We start from the raw sequence: 21,472 nt of genomic DNA, 5'->3' as shown, positions 1-21,472 counted from the left end.
GAAACTCACTAAGGGCTAACCTTGTGTGTGAGGGATTGATTCATTGTAACACTTGTAACACATAGCTCGGGGGTGAGCAGAGGTATCCACCACAAGTGCAAGCATCCGCTGAATTCGATCAGATTATATGTATCCGAATGAGTCGAGTCGAGTCGAGTCTTAGTGTATTGATTGGAAGGTCATAGCATGCTTGGATGATGTATGTATATAGAACTGTGAAAGTATATTTGATTGCATGATAAAACTAATTTTGGCTCTAGCTTACCCTTCTGTTGTTTGTTGTATGTTCTGTGGTGTGGTCTTTTCTTTTGCAATGATCATCAACTTGTTGATGTGAGCAGAGGTGAGAACTCCTCGTAATCGTCAGGGTGATGGAGGTTCCGCTGCATAGTCTGCTTGGACTAGATTTAAGTTTACTTGGACTTTCCTTTAGGGCTATAGCCAGTGTACTGCTGGCCTTTAGGCCTAAAATTCTAAATGTTGTTGATTTATATTTTATACTTTGTTATGGCATCGTAGTGTGTCATTTTCTTATTTGGGTTTTCTCTTGGATAATCGTGATGAGTAGTGTCTACACTACAGGACTTTGTTTCTAATACTATTCCGTGTGACATTCCTTTAATTAGCGTTATTAATTAAATGGGGAGTTACAAGGGCAGAAATAAAAAGAGGGTTTTACAATATTTATTCACTTATTATTTGATAAACTTATTTTATATTTTTGTAATTATAATTTCTTTTTAATATTTTACATTAAGAAGACGTGTATTTTTATATTGAATTATTGATAATATAAACTTTATTTAATTTTTAGTTTTATTTTACAAACAATACGTAATTAATATTCAATATAATAATAAGCCAAATAAAAATATAAATATGAATATATCCTCGATAGAAATAAAAGAAAAAATATGACACAAATTTTATACATATTAAACATAAAACTGAATTTTTAATTTTATTTTAAAAATAAAAATAAGGATAATGAAACACGGAGCCTCCCCTTGCCAACCCTATATGGAAGTACAACAGTTCAGTGGAATATTTTCCGCGTTAAGTCTCATCCTTTGCTGAAACTGTCCACACTTCTTTCTGTGACCATGATCTGATCATAACCGTCCACGTGGTATTGATCAACCTTCATGAAACGAAACGAGTAGGTCTCCCGCGCCAAGTACATGATCACAATCATTGGCACACCCATTCTGATCCCAACACCTGTCCAACCCATTCAATTCCACATGACACGCCTCACACATCTGACGGCCCATACAGTTGACCTTTTAACGAACCGCACTTTATCAGCTCGCTGTTCCCTCTATAAAACCATCAAAGCACTCAATTCCCCAAATCAGAAAAACCAAGACACCATTAATTCATTAGAGCAACCAAACAACGTAAGAGCTAGAGGGTTTAGAAAATACCCCAAAGATCAGTTGCAACACGACAACAACGTTGGACAAGAACCAAGCATGGTTTGCTTTTGTTTTCTGGTGGATCAGACAAAGAAAGTGAAGCGGAGCAAGCCGGTGGCCGGGTCCTGCTCGCGGTGCGGCGGAGGTGCCAGTGTAGCAGACATGATTACACAAACCAGATTTTGCTTTGTTCCTTTCTACTGCAAATCTTGGAAGGCTATCATGTGCACTTTCTGTGGAGCCATGCTCAAGTCTTATACATGATCATAAATTATTTTCCCAGCAAACTTTTAAATCGTAACCACACTCATCATCGTTAAGGTTAAATACATATGCCAAAAATCTTGGCAAATATTGGTAGTGGAATGTTTATTAATATTCATAAATATTGACCAAATATTATTTATAAAGATCTTTTAATGTATACCATGGTAGAGTTCTAAGGTATCGGTGTATTGTGGATACGTGAATTTTGAACCCAAAATGTTGAATTTTTATTTAATTTAATTTTTTTTTTTTTTACTTTTTATGTTTATGTTTATGTCTGGAAATGGTGTATGAATTCTGTTTGATTTATTTTTTAAATGCAAAGCCTTCCATTAATTGTTCTAATAGGATAATGTTGATGATGGTTTAATCACCTCTTGTTAGAGAGTACCATCATGGTTTTGTTTTTTGTTTTTTTTTTCATCTAAAGAAAACAAATAAGAAAATAAATATATTTTGCCATTTGAAGATAATTCTTTGGCTATTTTTTATGTTCTTTACATTCTTAATTATTTTTAAACCTAAGTAAAGTCATATCTCTGGTCCCATGTTTTAAGAGGGAATAGCTTTGAAAATGTCCTGGCACACCAGCTGTGGAAGAAGTTTAATGCGAATTTATTAATGTTCGAAAACGGTTGTAAACTTGTAGCAAAGGTACTTACCATGAAATCTTCAACCCACCATCTACATTTGATATTTATTCTCCCTACATCATAAATATTAATTTGGACAAAAGTATATACAAATAAATATCTATAAATTAAAGGATAAATAATAAGTTTAATATTTAGTATTGATATATTTCAGTTTTAGTATATTACAAAAACTATAATTTTGATATAAAAATTTTGATTTTATTAATTTATTGTTTGACATTGCATAATACAACTCTAAATTTATAAATGATATTTTGAAAAAATGTTATTTTGTCTCATTATCAATAAGATCTCACAAAAGCATCACTACTAAAGATATCCTGAAGCATGTGTTGAAGCAACCATTCATTAAGAACTTCTTTAAAAAGCCTATGTGTTACCTTTACATAGACCATCCATCGATTGTGGTTCTAAGCTTTTATTAAAAATTAGATAAAAGATATCTAACTTAGGCTTATGTGTACTAAAATTTTTTTCACTAACAATCTTGCATTAAATGCTACACGAAAAACATTTATTGCAATTTTCCCTTCACAAACGAGAACAAACTCAATTTGAAACATAGAACTTTCAAGGTTACACAACAACTAGAAATGATTTACGATGGCTACTTTTCTCAAGAACTCTTTCAAAAGCATCTTGAAGAAAAAAGGTTGACATCATATAAGAAATCTTAAATGAAAACAATTATATCTAGTTGTGGAACTCGTTTCATAAATGATTCCCCTTATTAATATATATAAATGGTAGAAATAATTTAATCAATAAAATTATTTAAATTCCAGTCGTAATAAACTGTTTTATTGTTGGTGCTGAAAAGAGTGGAGAAAGAGAAGGAAATTTTTATCGTTGAAACTTCACCTCGAATATTCTTTTATCTAAAAACTTTTATTTTGTGCAATATATTAATTAATATTTAAACTTTTAGTATATATTATACTGATGTAACACCTCATTTAAATAATAACTTTAATTTAAATGAAATGCCACACAGATAGACATTTATTGACAAACCCTAAAGTATAAACGCTATTCCTGACAATATCCAGAGGATGCTAGGGGAAACCAAGACACACCATGCCAAATACAAATGAAATCCAAGGACTTCACCATAGTTAATAGAGTACTAAAGAACAAAGTAGTACATGGGCCATAGCCCTAAAGAAAAGCCCAACGAAACATGAATTCCAATTCAGGTAGACTATGTAGCGGAACCAATCCCTTCCATGTGGACCTCAAGCACCTCCCGCATCTGCTCCCATCAATAAATTGATGATCATCGCAAAAGTAGAAGAACGACATACAACACAATCAAACAAGCAAGGGTAAGCTGGGGCCAAAAACCATTTCATCAAAGAAATCATATACATATTCACAGTCCATTATACATACGTCACACAATCATGTTACGACTTTCCAAACAATACACTAAGACTCGACTCGACTCATCCGGATACGTATAACCTGGTCGGATTCAGTAGATGCTTGCACTTGTGGTGGATACCTCTGATCACCCCCGAGCTGCTCACCCCCGAGCTATGTGTTACAAGTGTTATAATGAATCAATTTTCCCTCACCACAAGGTTAGCCCTTAATAAATTTCGGGTCTCCTGCTACTCTCACCACAGGAGTCAGTCTGCTCTAGGTGAGACTAACGGACTCCTTAGAGTGTCAGTATGCAACCTTACCTTGAATCCTTACCTAGTTATACAGATGGGGCACCACCATGGACACCCACTAACAGGGGCCATGGAATTACGTCCCGACCACTGAAACACGACCCTGGGAATCTCGCCTAGAGATCCCAAGGACTTACGCACTGACACGGACCAAACTTTCTTAATCAATCAAACAGATTCGGCATGCATACACACAAATATATATACATATACATCTCATACAATTTCTCATAATTCACCTCTTTCGTATTCCCAACCAAACCATGCCAACTCATTATTCTCGAACCCAGAATATGGAGCTCTGTCTCATACCATTACCATGCCACATTGATACCAACCCTTTCATATCTCATGTCGAACTCATACCAAAGTCATCATTTCAATTTCATGACTCATACAATTATCATGCCCACCTCATGTTAAAACTCATAAATCACAACTCATACACCACCTCATTCACAAAGGCCATTCAGTTCATAAACTTAAATGAATACTCATACAAGCATGTTGTCCACTTTTGAAATCAAGGAAAACATCAATTCCAACCACCTTCTCGCCCAGCATCTCGCTCAGGCAGAAGGGTCTCGCCCAGGCGAGGAGGACCCTCGCTCAGGCGAGCTCCCTTCGCCTAGGCGAGAGCTCGACTTCCAGTATAAGAACCATGCACGCGTTCTTGCTTAGACGAGACCCTCTTCGTCTGGGCGACCATTCGTGGCAAAATACTTAGGTGAGCCCCTGTTAACCTTGCCTAGGCGAGACATGTCCGCTTGGGCGAGTTTAACAGTTCTCGCCACTATTTTCTCCTGCAATAGGTAATATGGCATACCCAATAGTGATCCAACCATTTTATACATCCATAACAGTGCTCAAAATACAATCAATCGCAAGACCAACACCAACAACCACAAACATCTCAGACATTTAGGAGGGTTCTAGCTTCCCTTACCTAGAAAAGGCCAACAACTGGGTCCTTGGGTGTAAACAGAGAAAGGCAGCAGCTCCTAGAGCGGTTTAGTGAGGTGGAACGAAACTGGCTCGAACAAGCACAACGAAGTTCCAAGACTGAACCCTAGCGGGAAAGACGGCTGCGGCTCAAAGCACCAAGGGGCAGACTCTGAAAGAGTAGGATAAGTGAATTAGGGCAGACATTTTGGGTGGCTTTATACATTGGGTCAACCCTTAGGCCCAATAGCTTAAAGGCAACCCTTAAAACTTTAGGGCAGAAAACTGGGCCTTACAACTGACATTTAAACTTGTAAACTTCATAATTAATTAAAATATTTATCATATTCAACACATAATTCACCATCATAATATTTGTTATAAATAGAATTTATCAAATGGTACACATCAATATTCATATCACATCAAGAGAGAGAAATAATATCATGTTTCAGATTGAAAGAAAAGTCAAACAGTCTACAAAAGCAAGAAAAGAAAACAAAAAGCAATCTAATAAGTCTTAATGATTTATTTGGGATTGTTTGATGAACTTGATATTTTTACATCCTTAAGATACCTTGAAAAAACAAATCACTTTTATTTTTTTTTAAATACCAACTAAGTTGTAATAAACTAAAAAGAAACCTTAATCAAATGCCAACAAATTTTGTTTTCAGTTTTCCAAAATTCTTGACAATCCTCTAATAAATTTCACAATATTTATTTATTTATTTATAGCATTTGCAAATTGTTGGATTTTTTTATGGAGGATTCTAAGCCACACATAATAAATTTATATCATTATTAGGTCTTTCAAAAGAGAATCACCAAAAAAATTTAATACCAATAAGACGTGAGTCTAACCCACACATAAGGGATTGACATCACTCTCAATCCAAAACTCTTAAGACGATAGGTTTATGGGTCCTCATTCTTATATAGTGTTCAATTTTCTCATTTTTACTTAATATGGTACTTAAACTTAGACTTAGATTCCCAACACAAATATTGGTTAAATATTATATAATTTGTATATAAGAACATATTTTAAAATCCTAAATATATTGTTCTTCAGTTGTATTATACGCATGAATTAGATTTTAAACCATTTAAACTCTCGTGAAATCAAATTACTTCAACAATAACATAAAGATGAATAAGAAAAGACGAGTTTTAATAACATGAAGACTAAAATCATTCATCCAAATTGTAGCATGGAGTGTGTTTTTTTCTTTTTTTTTTTCCATATATATGGGTGTGGTTAAATCACTTTAATTTTGTATCTTGTTCATTTTTCTCTTTACAATATAAACAGTAATTTATATGATTAATCATAGATAATTAATGAATTTTGAGATGGTCAACAACATGTCAAAATTAACAACGGATATCTATTATGAATTTATAAAGAAAATATCATTCATCCAATTTTATTCTTTGATATTAAAAATCAAATAGTAATGTTTAGCTTAATTCAATAACTAATTCAAGGCATGTGCCGCATGATTCTACACATTTTATTGAATTTTTGTTTTTTTTCATTCCTGTGTTAAAATTTTTTTGATTTTTTTTATTCCTGTGTGTGGATCTTGAAGATCTTTTATTTTAACAAAAAAAAAAGTGGGGTTAAGTTTGATGTTCTTTTACAAGTTTCATGCATTATGGCAGGAAAACTAAATATGGGTGGTGATGAAATTTGATGACAAGTAACATGAACGCAATGATAGTCATATGTTTCTATCTTACAAACGAAGGAAAAGTCGTAACTAAAAATTCAAAGCTATCTACCCACATGATTTGCTCTCTTACTATTATTTTCTACAAAATTAATTGCATATATGTGACCATCATACCAATGAAATTCGCATCGGTCCTATTCACTCATAAACCTCCCTTAATTTCTGTTATCTATATATACCACTCAATTATTATTCAGGAACACAAGAATATACCCATGATCACTCAGCATCACAATCATCAATGATTAATATAAGGGTTTTATTAGAAGAAAAAAATTGTATAAATATTTTTTGGGTAAGAAAAACAAAAGTTAATTTTCTAATTAAAGTTAATTCAAACTGAAAGTGGTTTATATATAAATTAGAAATCAGATTTTGAAAAAAACTAATAAATGGATAACTTTAGATTATGAAAAAAACTAATAAACTAACAAATGCTTCAACAAGGACACATGTGTGTGAATGATTATTTTAAAAAGCTAGAATCAGTAATGATTAGGGTTGGATTAGACGAATCTAATGAAGAAAATTTTTCTAGGTTTGCAGGTGTGATAACGTACATTTTTACCTATTCTTGTGTGTTTACGGTCATGAATAAATCAACTCTTTCCTAACTTTTATCTTGTTATTTTCTCAAAATTTAATGTATTTTGTATTGTTTTGTGTTTTAGTTATTTTATGATTGTTTTACCTTTAAATCTATTTTGAATGTGTTAAATAAGTTAATAGGAAGCATTTGTGGTGGAGGAAAACAAGCAAGAACTCAAGGGAACATATTTTGGAAAATAAAAGATCAATTTGAAGTAAATACCCGTGTTGGGTGCCACTAGAATCAATTCCAATACTTCAAATACAAAATGCTGCCAAATTGCACAAGGCTGAGCGGTGGAAAGTAAGGTTGAGCGCTCACAAGGCTGAGTGGTGGAAAGTGAGGATGAGCACCACAATCATTGGCGGAACTTCTTTGGGACTAAGGGGAGCCATGGCTCCCCCAAGCTTTTAATTATATATATATATATATATATATATATATATATATATATATATATATTATATTTTTAGTGTTTAAAAAGTAAAATAAAAATTAATTTGATAAATTAATAATTGGATTAAAGAGATTAAAAGAAAGGCAGATTAGGAAAAAGAAATTGGAGAACATAGAGAACAAATAATGCATACTCATACGATCTCATGAATAAGTATCCTAGTATGATTTATGTATGTTAAATTTATAATTCTTCCATTATGATAATTTTTCCAAATTAAGTTTTCCCAAATTAGTATGAACAAATAACTATGATTTTAGGAATTTTTTTGTATGAAATTGGCATGAACCCTAATTATATTTTCTCAAATAAATATAACCCAACATTATAAAATGTTGATATTTTGTATTTTTAATTGCATACAATGAATTAGTTAAATAGTATTCAATTGAAATAAAAATTAGAATACTCATTTATGTGAATTCAATAAATTAGGAAGATTAAAAATTGAAAAGTTTGAATTGTATGATTTGAGTAAAAGAAATAATTTTTTAATTAAGAAAATTATATAAAAAAAATCTAATTTGGCACCCCTAGACATTTTCTCCAAGTTCCGCTACTGACCACAATGCTGAGCGGTGAAAAAGTGGGACTGAGCGCCATTCAATTCGTAAAACCTACCATTGGGGGGTGGAGGAATGCAACTAGGCGGTGGCCAATGACACTTGGCGGTGGAGTAGTGCCACCAGGCGGTGACTCTCTGGAGTTGCATGTTTCACATTTTACTTAACGGCGCCTAGCGATGTTGAGATGGCGCCAATCAGTGACGACGCTGATAGATTGAAAATGGGTATTTAAACATGTTTTCTCGCGAGGCAAAAGAATCTTTTCTTCCACAATTTCTCTTCACCTAGAGCGACTGAGAGATGCCCTCGCAGGTTGTTTGGGGTGATGGGAAGCCTCCCACTCCTCCTTGGGTCTTCATCCATGGTGTTTTCCCCCCTTGTGGGATTGATGAAGGAGAGGATCTACGAATTGGAGGTGTTGATGCGAATGGGAGGCATAATTAGAGCATGAAGCATTTGCCAAGAACCTTGAGAAAGGGTTTGCATCTTCTATTTGGTTTCCAACTCTTCCCTTTCTCTTCATTTTGTAAAACCTAGATTCTCTACCATGGAGAGCTAAACCTATTTGTTGAGATTAGATGTAACAAACTAAAGTCTTGTGTATGTTGTGATGTTAATACATATGCTTTTCCATTTCAATGTTAGTATTTGATTTCCATGCTTAATGCTTGCTTTGGTTTGGCCATCCATGCATGATTTGTGTTCTTGAGGTGTTGGAAAATGTCTTTTGAAGTTAGAATTGAAATTGAATGCCTTATGGAGCTTGTATCTAGGGATAGAGCATGATTCATTAGTAATCTTAAGACTCTTGAATTTAATGCATGATTTCAGTTGTTGAGGATTCAAGGAATTGGAACTTGATGAGTTATCATAGGCTCAAAGTCTCTAGGAATAGGATTTGAGTATTCTTGTGAGTTGATTTTGACATGAAATTGGAATTGAGATGTTTGTGAGTGCATGAGAATGAAGTGAATGAAATCTAGTCTTGACAGTTGTAAATACTCTGTTAAATTTCTTATTGCACACCAACTGTTTGATAAAAATACCAAAAATAGTTTCATTGTGTTTTTATAGGCTTTGTTGTCTATTTGAGTTATGATTGAGATTTGTCATATGTTGCACAAGTTCCTATGGAAAGAACGATATTTATTACTTGCTACGTGCGACCGGTGCACTTGTCGTGTCATTTTCCACTAATAGAGTGGTATAAGGAGAGATATACAAGGCCTAGAAGAGTTGTATGAGTACTCCACTCTTGAAAATGTTTTACACCTTGCCTTAAAAATTGAAACTCGATTAAAATTAATAGATGGGGCAAGGAGGAGTCACTCACACAATGACTACTATAGTCACTAATGGAAGGGAAAATTAAAGAGAAACATGAAAAATCCCCTTTCAAGTCTCTCCAAGAACCACCACTTATAGATCACCAAGTGATCACCCTCCCCACCATTCCACTTTTTAAAGGTCAAGTTCCATTAAATGTTTTAAGTGTTTAGGGTTTATGCACATTGCTTTGAATTGCCAAACTAAAATAATCATGACCTTAAAGCCAAATGGCGAGGTAGAGAATGAATACTTTTCTCCCCTTTCTCCTTCATGAGAACATTATTCTTCCTCAAGTGAAAAGGAAACCAAACCTTGTGAGGGATACCTTTTGGTAGAGATAACTCAATTTATATACTTTCATATTGAAGATTATTATACTCTCTAACCGTCTTTGTTTCTTTTATCTTTCAATTTTAGCTTAGATTTGTGAATCTTAGGAAGTTTTAGAAGCTACAACACCGTCCAATGCCATTCAATTGCGCCCAGTGCATTTTTTAGTTTTTCTCTCTGACTTGGTATCGCCGACACCATTTATTGGTGTCTAGCTAGAGATGTCAACGAGGCGGGTAGGGTACAGGTAGTAGCTGCCCCGTACCTACTTGTTAGATAAATATCTGCCCCATACCCGTCCCCATATATGTGCAGATATTCATTATGCGAGTACTCATATATTTTTTTAATATCCATGGATATCCGAAGTACCTGCGAGAATTTAAAAAATAAAAATTAAAATATTTAACAATATATTTTAACCATAAATTCAAATAAAATACAATACATAATATTCTTAAATTTCAAACAAAGTCAAAATAACTCATTCAAATAGTGTTAGATGATAATTCACAAAGTAAGGGAGATTGTATTTTAAAACCAATTGATAAAAAATAACTCATTCAAAATTAGTGTGTTAATATTTTAATCATTTTTTAATTTAAATTAGATTATAACGGGTACGAGTATCCATGGGTACAAATACTATGATACACGTATCCGCCCCGTTAACAAGTAGGTATAAAAATTACCCGTACCCGTTACCCGTTACCTACGAGTATCCATTTATAATATTCATTTTTTTTACCTGTTCCGAGTTTTTTTCGTAGGTACTTGCAGGTACGAATTTTTTTGACATCCCTATGTCCATCACAACTAAAAGGAATTTCTCTATCACATTGGCGCTCAACTCTCCAAAGTGGCGCCTGACCCTACGTAAAAACGTTTATTTTCCAACACTGACCTTTGTTAACTATTTTGATCATAATTTTGTCTACAAATGTCCAAATCAGTTGATTCTTCTTGCGTTGGATTCTACACTCAAAGATCTTTAATTGGAGTGGTATAACACGTTTTTTGGAGCTTTATACGAGATGCAATTTAATTTATAAAATCACAAACGTTAACAAGGATTGACTGCCTACATTGTTTAAGTTTTTCTTTTATGAAGTGGTAGTTTTGTAATGTCCCAAGCTTTGATTTCATTCCACTCAGACTTTCATTTTGGGCAGAATATTTTTTGGCTTAAAAAGGGTAAAAGAATGTCACTTTTGAGCTTTAAAAGGAGAAGACATTGCACATAGTGGGGGGAGGCCAGACAACACAACATTTTTAGGAACTAGTTCTGGTTTTTCACACGTTTTTCTTTCCTTTTAGGGGTTTAGTGTTGTGTAATTGGTGTGCTCCGTGAATATTTACTGCCAAGTTTACTTTGTAATGGACTATGGTTGATTCTTCTCATTCTCTTAGACCGTGTTCTTTTGAAGGTGATTACTGTTTATAAGAGATAAGAAGCGATGATTTAGAGAATATTTTGTGTTCTTTTTTGTGGAATTGAATGCGAGGGAAAGCGTTCATTTGCGAGATGGGTATCCATTTTGCATCCCGTTGGTCACAAGACATTTAAGAGTGATTAGAAGCACTTTACTATTATACCTTCGTTTAAGGAGAGCTACGGTGAAGCACATAGCACAACAACGACACAACGTGGAGGAGAGAACGAATCTAAAATATTTGGATTTGGATCTATTGCAGTCAGAATCATATATGTTTTTAATAAGAAAATTGTAACTGAATATGTTTTTGGAGAGGAAAAGTAGAATAGGATAAGAAACAAATGGATCCAATTCTATTTTACTTGGATGAATTTGAACTTGACTAGCCTTGCATGCATGTTTTGTTTAAGTGGTTAGCTTTTCATGCAACCTAATCCCTTCTTTTTCTATATTATTTAAAATTAAAATATTAAATTTTTAAAATAAAATATATTGTAATATTTATTTTTTTTCAATTAATAAATATTATTAATAATTTTATTCATGATAAAACAAAATATCAAAAATTAATTACAATTTATCTAAATATCATTTTATATTACTTTCAACACCAAGGACAATTAGGTAATCTGACTTTTTCATCTATTAAATTTAATTTTTTTGGTCACATGAGTCAAATCCTTCACAAACTTTCACAAAAATTATTCTCAAATTCACTCCATTATTACCTTCAAATCCATAAAGGAGAACAACATAAACACCACCTTCTAATCAACCTAAATCAATCCTCTCCCTCTCACTCAAATCATCACAAACTATCCATACATAAGGAAGCTAGGTACGTCTCCCAAAAGAAGAGAAAGTTGGGAGAAGAACGAAGGCTAGCAGCAAAAGAAAAAGCTGAAAAATTGCTAGATGTCGAATTCATTGCTGAAGCCCACTTCATGACCTGGCTGGCCAATGTTGTCCTTATCAGGAAAGCTAGCGGCAAATGGCGGATGTGTGTTGACTATACAAACCTAAACAAGGCATGCCCCAAAGACGCATATCATCTACCCAGCATTTATAGGTTAGTAGATGGCGCAGCTGGGAACAAAGTGCTCAGCTTCCTAGCCTACTATGGGTACAATCAAATACCTATGGTTCTGTCTGACATGATCAAAATTGCCTTCATAATTGAGGACGCCAACTACTTCTATAGAGTCATGCCCTTCGGACTCAAAAACGCAAGCGCTACTTATCAGAGGTTAATGGATAAAGTGTTTAGCCACCTGATGGGCAAGTGTGTCGAAGTGTACGTAGATGACATGGTTGTCAAATCCCCCAGCCACCTGTAACATTCAAAGGACCTATCCGAAGTATTTTTTGCACTACGAAAATATAACCTCAGACTTAACCCGGAAAAATGTGTTTTCGGCGTAGATAGCGGGAAATTTTTAGGCTTCATGCTAACACAACGAGGAATCGAGGCAAATCCCGAGAAATGCAAGGCCATGATCGAAATGTGCAGCCCAACCAATGTCAAAGAAGTACAACGCTTAGTGGGTCACCTCACCGCTATATCCAGATTCCTACCAAAGTTAGCGGATCAAACTCGACCCATCATCCAACTCCTTAAAAAATCCGTGAAGTTCTCTTGGAGTGAAGATTGTGAGTGCATTTTCCAGAACCTTAAAACCACCCTGACATCCCCTCTAATCCTCCGCAAACCAGACACAAGCTTCCCTTTACTAGTATACATCACAACAACTAACAATATAGTTAGTGCTGCCTTGATTCAGGAGTCAGCCGGTGTTCAATATCTAATGTACTTTGTCAGCCGATTTTTACAAGACCAGGAAACCAGATATCAGATTGTGGAAAAACTAGTCTTGTCTTTGGTAAATGCAGCAAGAAGGCTCCGTCCCTAATTCTAGAACCACCAAAATATCGTCAAAACAAACTACCGCACTCAAAAGATCGTCCAAAAACCCAATCTAGTAGGACAAATGTCGTCTTAGGCTGTAGAGCTATCTGAATTCAACATCCGTTATTAACCACACGGCCCAATCAAAGCCCAATACCTACTCGACTTCGTCAAGGACCTTCAACACACCCCGAAGGATGAAAAATGGACAATGTATGTTGATGGTTCCTCCAACCCAAAAGGAGCAGGCGTTGACATCGTTCTAGAAGGCCCAAACCATATACTCATCGAAAAATCCTTACAGTTTGCCTTCAAAACCTCCAACAATCAGGCCGAATAGGAAGTCATCCTGGCCAAACTATCCTTGGCACGAGAAGTCGGAGTACATGTGTTGACGAGTGGGCCACCTCAATGATGAGTTTCAGATTAAAGATGCAACTCTGCTCCAATACTACCACCTGCTCCGCAACATCATGAAATCCGACTTTGAAGAAGTAAAGATACAACATATACCAAGAGGGGATAATACGCGAGCAGATGCCTTATCCAAATTGGCAAGTACAAAGCAAAAGGGACGACACAAGTCCCTCCTACAACATACGTTAGCGGCACCCTCAACAACAAACATATGCCTAAACTTAGACAAGACCGACAATTGGATGACTCCTTACATCCAATATCTGAAAATCAGAAACTCCCCAGCAAACGCCGACAAGGGATGGCCATCAAAAGCAACAAAGTACACAATGGTTGACGGCGATTTATACAAACGTGGATACAAATAACCCCTACTTAAGTGCATTACGAAGGAACAAACAGATTACGTAATCAGAGAAATCCATGAAGGGATATGCAAATACCACTCGGGATCACAGACCATGATGACTAGAATACTCAGAGCCGATTACTTCTGGCCAACCATGGAAGCAGATTGTCGTGTCTTCATCAAGAAATGTATACCATGTCAGAAACATGGCAACCTCATTCACCAGAAACAAGAACAGTTGCACTCCATACTCTCCCCGTGGCCATTCGCAAAGTGGGGGATGGATATTTTGGGACTGTTTACCCCTAGAAAGGGGCAAGTCAAGTTCCTCATTGTAGGAATTGATTACTTCACAAAGTATATAGAGGTTAGACCATTAGCCACAATCATAGCACAACAGGTCCAACAATTTGTATGGAAGAATATAATATACCGGTATGGGGTGTTGCACACTATCATAACTGACAATGGACGACAGTTCATAGATAAGGAACTCATCAAATTCTATATCGGCCTAGGGATCAAACATATCACCAACTCAGTAGAACATCTACAAACCAACGGACAAACGGAAGCCGCCAACAAAGTCATATTAGTTTGAATAATATTTTGTTCATACCTAACTTCAAAAATAATCTGATATCAATTTCCAAGCTTTTCAATGATTCCCAATTACATATTGTTTTCACTAATAATGGCTACTTTGTTTAGGATCAAAAAGGAAAACGATGATTAGTTTAATTAATTTGCAAAAAAGCCCATATATTCTTTCTGATAATATGTGTTATGTTAATGTTGTTAATGGTAAAGATAGCAATATCTAGAATCAAAGGCTTGGACACTTGTCTGATATGATGCTTCGTGATTTACAAGAAAGATTCAATTATATAGACTCTAGGAATGAACATTGTGATTTGTGCCATACGGCTAAACAAAGAAAACTTTCATTTCAAAATAGTGAATCTTGTACTGTTAAATGCTTTGACATGTTGCATATTGATATAAGGGGTCCCTCACTTGTTCCTTCCTTGCATGATCATTGCTATTTTTTAACTATTGTTGACGATTTCAACATGTTTACTTGGATTTATTTCATACATAATAAGTCTGAGACTAAGAAACATTTCATGGATTTTCTTAACCTCATTGAAAATCAATTTAAATCCAAGGTGAAAATCATTAGAAGTGATAATGGTAATTGTACTATACCTAGGCGGTCAGGATCGACATGGCTAACTACCCGGTCTGAACCGCCTACAACTAGTCTTATCATAAAATAGACGGATAGTTAAATGAACAAGCCAACAACACACATAACGGCTAAGGCCGCCTACTCCAAAAACTAGCACATAAGCAAAAGTCGCCAACCCCAAACTTAGGAAATTACAGCGGGACTTCTAATGTCATATCACTAGCGCAGGACTTGGGTCCAAACCGCTAACATTAGAAGAAGACACATCCAAACTGAGAAGTCAGTGATTGGGATAAGATATGATTTGTGTTCCCTGATATTTTATTATTGTTTCCGCAGAAACAATAATGAGCTTAATATGCATGATTTTCTCAACTCAAAAGGTATAATATACCAAACCAACTGTGTTGAAACCCATGATTTGGTCTTATGCTTTGACACATCTTGCTTTTTTTATCAATATAACTCCTACTCCTTTTCTATAAAATAACACGCCTCATGAAAAATTATTCAATAACTCCTATAATTTTTAGAATTTAAAAGTGTTTGGTTGTTTGTGTTATATGCAAACCTTATATATAAAAAGGTCCAAGTTTGAACCACGAGTCAAGCCTGGTATTTTTCTTGGATTTCCCTATCATACTAAAGGGTATATAGTTTTTGGTTTAAAACATCAATATATCAAGATCTCTTGAAACGTGTTGTTTTATGAAAGCATTTTCTTCAACTGTCATGACATTGATGAGAAACTTAATCCTGATTATAATATCTACTTACCTATTAATGAATCTTATAATCCTATTTCTTATTTAGGTCAACATGATATAAATTTTGATACTGATGTTAATTCCAATTAGCATGATAATTTGATTCCCAACAATGACTCCAGTCACACTGAACAAAATACTGCAAAAAGGTCTAACATAATTAAAAGTATACCAACCTATCTTAAAGATTATGAAACTGATTTAGCTTGTATAAAGACCAAAAAATATCCTATTAAGTCTTTTGTTTCCTTGTCCAGCCTTTCTTCTCGTTTTTAGCAAGTTACCTTGAATATTGATAGCAACCATGTGCCTATATCATACAAAGAGGCTGCACAAGATAAAAATTGGACTAAAGCGCAATGGAAGCTGAACATGCAACATTAGAGAAAAACAAAACATGGACCATTGTTGATCTTCCTCCCAACCACAACTCTATAGGATATAAGTGTTGGACTAAAGTAAGGGAAGTTGAACATGCAACATTAGAGAAAAACAAAACATGAACCATTGTTGATCTTCCTCCCAACCATAACTCTATAGGATGTAAGTGGGTTTATAAATTGAAACATAGAGTTGATGGATCCATAGAAAGACATAAAAACATGGTTGGTGTCAAAAGGATTTACCCAATTAGAAGGTATGGATTTTCATGATACTTTTGCTCTTGTTGCTAAGCTTCTTATTGTCAGGTTTATCATTACTATTACTGTTGCCAAAAGCTGAAAGTTGACCCAATTAGATGTCAACAATACTTTTCTGCATAGACAACTTTATGAAACAATATAGATGGTCCTTTCTCCTGGAATGAGGAATATTAAACCGGGACAAGTCTATCTTTTACACAAGTCGTTGTATGGTTTACGTCAGGCTAGCAGACATGGTATGCCCAATTATCATCCTTCTAGTTTACGTAGATGGCATTATCATAATGGGAAATGATCCTGATTGCATTCACAATGTGACTATTTTACTTGATATGAGATTTAAACTTAAAAATCTAGGAGATTTGACTTATTTCTTAGGCTTTGAAATTACTAGAAGTAGTAAGGGGTTATTATCTCTCAAAGAAAATACATATTAGACTTGCTTTTTGAAACCGGTATGTTAAACCCTTTTATTGTCAGCACCCCCATAAACTTTCTACAAAATTGCATGTTGAAGGTGATCTTATATCTAAACCCACTGCTTACAGAAAATTATTTGGAAAATTTATATACTTGACTAACACATGACCTGATATTACTTATGTTGTAAACCATTTAAGTCAATATCTTTCCTCTCCTACTAAAGATCATTATCAAGTTGCTTTCAAGGTACTGTGATAATTAAAAGGAACCATTGGCTAAGGCATATTATTTTTTGCAGAAAACAACACAAACTTAAAGGCATATAGTGACTCTGATTGGTCTGGATGCATTGACATGAGGAGATCTGTCATGGGATATCTTATTTATCTTTGAAATGCTCTTATTACTTGGAGATTGAAGAAGCAAACCACCATTTCAAGGAGTTCATTAAAGGCTAAGTACATGGTCTTTACTCAAACTGTTTGTGAAATTTAATGGATATCTCACCTCATGCAAGATCTGGATATTCATATGACCCAGCCTGCTATAATATATTGTGATAATGCTTCACTATCAAGATTTCCAAGAATCATGTCTTCTTGGAAAGAACCAAGCACATAGAGCTTGATTGCCACACCATATGTGACAAGATTCAACAAGCATTAGTCAAACTCCTTTCTGTTTGTACCAACCATCAACTTGTAGACATTTTAACTAAAGTGTTACCTCCTGACATCTTTTCTAAGCTAAACTCCAAGCTTGGCACTCACAATATATACTATCAACTTGCAGGGAAGGGGGGAGGTCATAGACCTTTGTTTAAAACTTATTGTATTCAGTTTTTCATTCTTTGTGTATTAGAATCGTGTTAGTGGGCCTTGGGCCTATCCTTTATTTTCCCTTTTCTACATAATGATCCCTTCTAATCACTTTTCTCTGTAAGTTTTGAATATTCACAAATATAGTAAAGTTCCTTTCTCACACATCTCTCTATTTTTCATTGTTTTTTGTATCTGCGTCTGTCTGCCACTCTTAGTTCAGTAGCTACCTATCATGAAGAAGCATGGGGCTTAATACTTACACTTGGTTTATTATAGAAGTATCTTTCTAGAGGAGACTCAACAATACTCTTACGAATTTAATTTTCTGAAATTATACATTACATTTTCAAGAACAAAAATCTGAAAATTCATTTTCTACTTCCTACAACTTTCTGGATCATACTTTTCGATAGCTTATTTACATATTCTGATTTCTGATGATCTTCCCTTCACCATTCCAATTATTGTATATCGTGAAAAGTATAACTCATACCATAATAATATGTCAGTCACTACTTGACTGATTTCGCAAATCATTAGTACCTCTCCAGACCTTGTTGAGAGATTTGATTTGAGGGAGACTAAGAAAATGGATTTGATTGTATTTTGAGGTAAAGTTTGTGTTGCTTCTTCAAAGAGATTTTGAGGTAAAAGTGAGTGAATTTGGAGGTGAAGTTTGTGAGAGTATGTAAGTGATTTGATTGATATGCTAGAAAAAGAATTAATAAACTAAAATATAAGATTATAATTTTGTCCTTACAGTAAAAATTGATATATTATATTTATTATTATTGTTATTAATATTCCATAACCGATTCTCCTACAGTTACACACAATACTCACAAGCACATGCATGAAATTTCTCAGCTTGGAAAGTGTGTTCTTCACCAATGACAGAGACAATATGGTAAAATAACATGATATTCGCACAAATCCTCTCAACTTGGGGAAGGTGGGAATAATGTTGTAACCCACAAGTCCATGACATCACCTGCTCAAAAATCAGTGCAAAAAACACCATCTACACCTACAAATCTATCCTAGCAAATATGTCCATACACCAAATCATCGCATGCAAACACAAGAAACTCGCCACAAAGGAAACAAAACTTGTGTCTCTATGGGGAAGACAACTTTAAATAAAATAACAAGGGTAAAAACAAAATTTAAAAACTTATGGGGTGTAGTTGGAAATTGATAGGGTGCAGAAAACATGGAAGATTATTTGTTGGGTTGTCTTTAGTATCAGCACCTCCATTGGCAATTATTTTATGAACCATATTGTTGCACCCTTCATTCTGAAATTTATTTTTCAGAATACAATGAAATTTTGGAAATATTTTTCCAGAAAGCAAAGATTTTTCTTTTTACGAAAAGTATTTTCTGGAAGCATTTGGATGGGTGAGAGAAGAAGTTTGATGGGGTGCATAAAGTAATTGCCCCTTTTTTTCTTGCCAACGCATCTCAATGTTTTATTTTCGGCCATAGCTATTTGCACTCTCAGCTTACAATCTACAAATCTCCAATTTGGCTTTGATTTTGGGGGGTTCTCCCTGCACCCCAAAGGATTCTCCTGTACCCCCAAAAATGAGCCTTTTCTCCTCACACACAGTAGTGGGACCCACACTCCATTCTCCTACCTCACTTCACTCACCCTTTTCACTCACGATTCACTCACCTTCCTAAATCACTCATCACTCACTTCACTCACCTAATTCAAGCACAAAACACTCACGATTTTACATTTTTCTCACTCACTCATGCTCATGGTGCACACAACATTTCACTCACCACAAAAATATCAAATTACACTCACACCTAAAACTTTTTATGTATACACACACATGCACAGTGCACACTCGCTTTTCTCTCTCGCAGCACACACCTAGCATGCATCCGAGGTTTAGTTTCATTCATTTTGTTTTGGAAAGCTCTCATCTTGTCTTCTCTGCTGGTAGGTTATCCTCCTTCCAGAATGTTTTGGAATTTGATTTGAATAGTTGGAATGTTAATATCAGTTTTGTATTTTTTTCCTTTTTATTCTGTGAAACGGATTTCGTGATTCATTACAAGAAAAAGCGAAATGGATTTCAAAATCCGTTTGGTAATTTTTAATTTTTTCTCTAGAAACGGAATTCGTGATCCGTTTCAGAAAAGTATGAAACGGATCTCGAAATCCATTTCATAAGTTTCCATGTTTTTTTTTATGAAACGACTTTTGGGATCCATTTCATACTTTTCTGAAACGGATTACGAATTCCATTTCACAAATTTTAAATTTTTTTCCAGAAACGAAATTCATGATCCATTTCAGAAAAGTATGAAACGGATCCCAAAATCCGTTTCATAAATTTTCATGTTTTTTTATGAAATGGATTTCGGGATCTGTTTCATACTTTTCTAAAACGGATCACGAATTTCGTTTCTAAAATTTTAAAATGCGAATTCCGCTGGTGCACAAGGAGAAAGGATGGTGCATTCACTGTTGCATTTTCTCTCCCAAGCGTTTCACTGCAATGGTGCAAAGAGGACAGAGGAAGTTGTAGTGGCTTCCATTGTTTCATGACTGAGCGTCAACGGTGGTTATGTTGATGAAGATGGTGGCGCGAGATTGAACGCTGCAGTGGAGAAGATCGTCTTCCTCATGCCGATTTTGTGGTTGGCACGACTGGAATGGTGGCGTTAACGGTACTGTAGGTGAGTGGTGCTGCTCGAAGTGGCTGTTAACATCGTCGTGATTGCAAGTTTTTGGTGCGTGGATTGCAATGGATATGACATTTTTGGTTTGTTTGTCGACAAGGGTCGTTGGGGGGCTTGTATCTTTGGTAGTTCAAGATGTAACACTCTCTATCGCCTCTCTCCTCCAACATTTTCCATATGAGAAAACATGAGTACAACGTTGGAACCAGGTATTGTAGATATAGCAACTCCATGGGAAAGTGTTTTGTTTTTGTGTGTACTGTGCGTGAGTTTGTGAGGTGTGTGATTATATTAGTGTGTGAAGTTTGAGTGATGCAGGTGAGTGATAGTGAATGAGAGAAAAGAAATGAGTGTGGGGAGTGAAATTAGTGTGTGTGTCGTGAACATGAGTGGCGTGGGTTTGTGTGCATCAGGTTTGAGGGTTTGAGTGGAGTGTTTAGTGAGTGTGGTGAGTGAGGGCTGGAGGTGATGTACTGTGGGTGTTGTATCTGTGAGTGTAATGTGAGGATTGTGAAGAAAGTGGCGCATGCATGGGAGGAGAGTGTGTTGCAATAATATAAGAAAGTAGGGGTCTGGTAAATGCAGAGAGAGACAATTACTTTTTTACTTTTTTCACTTTTTACTATGGGCAAAGATGGAATTATATATGTTTTTGGGAGTACAGGAGAAACCGTTGGAGGTGTAGGGAGAAGCCCCCTTGATTTTATCTGCTTGGGGCGTGTTTTGATTTCATCGGGCACCCACCATTTCCATTTTTGCACATGTTTAATTTTTAATATTGTTATTGGGCTGGGTTGTTCTTGTTTCTTTGCACCCAGAGGTTTTACTTCTTCACTCCATTTTCT

The 21,472-nt window shown here is 35.1% G+C and overlaps 1 protein-coding gene across 1 annotated transcript; it reads left to right on the top strand.

Annotated features, from left to right (window-relative positions):
• The first annotated feature begins 1,340 nt into the window (after positions 1-1,340).
• On the top strand, positions 1,341-1,913 carry LOC114170087 (uncharacterized). Its single transcript, XM_028055569.2, has one exon. The coding sequence runs from the start codon at positions 1,476-1,478 to the stop codon at positions 1,680-1,682; it is 207 nt and encodes a 68-aa protein (XP_027911370.1). The 5' UTR covers positions 1,341-1,475; the 3' UTR covers positions 1,683-1,913.
• The last annotated feature ends 19,559 nt before the right edge of the window (positions 1,914-21,472 follow it).

Source organism: Vigna unguiculata, chromosome 11, assembly GCF_037176805.1.
Source record: "Vigna unguiculata cultivar grain cowpea cultivar isolate G323 ecotype 2 chromosome 11, ASM3717680v1, whole genome shotgun sequence".
NCBI classification, from domain to species: Eukaryota; Viridiplantae; Streptophyta; class Magnoliopsida; order Fabales; family Fabaceae; genus Vigna; species Vigna unguiculata.
Note: the sequence above shows the minus strand (reverse complement) of the source record. Positions and strands in the feature narration are given on the sequence as shown.

Bases quoted from the DNA above. Each gene is read 5' to 3' on its own strand.
- LOC114170087 (XM_028055569.2), top strand. From the start codon at position 1,476: ATGGTTTGCTTTTGTTTTCTGGTGGATCAGACAAAGAAAGTGAAGCGG.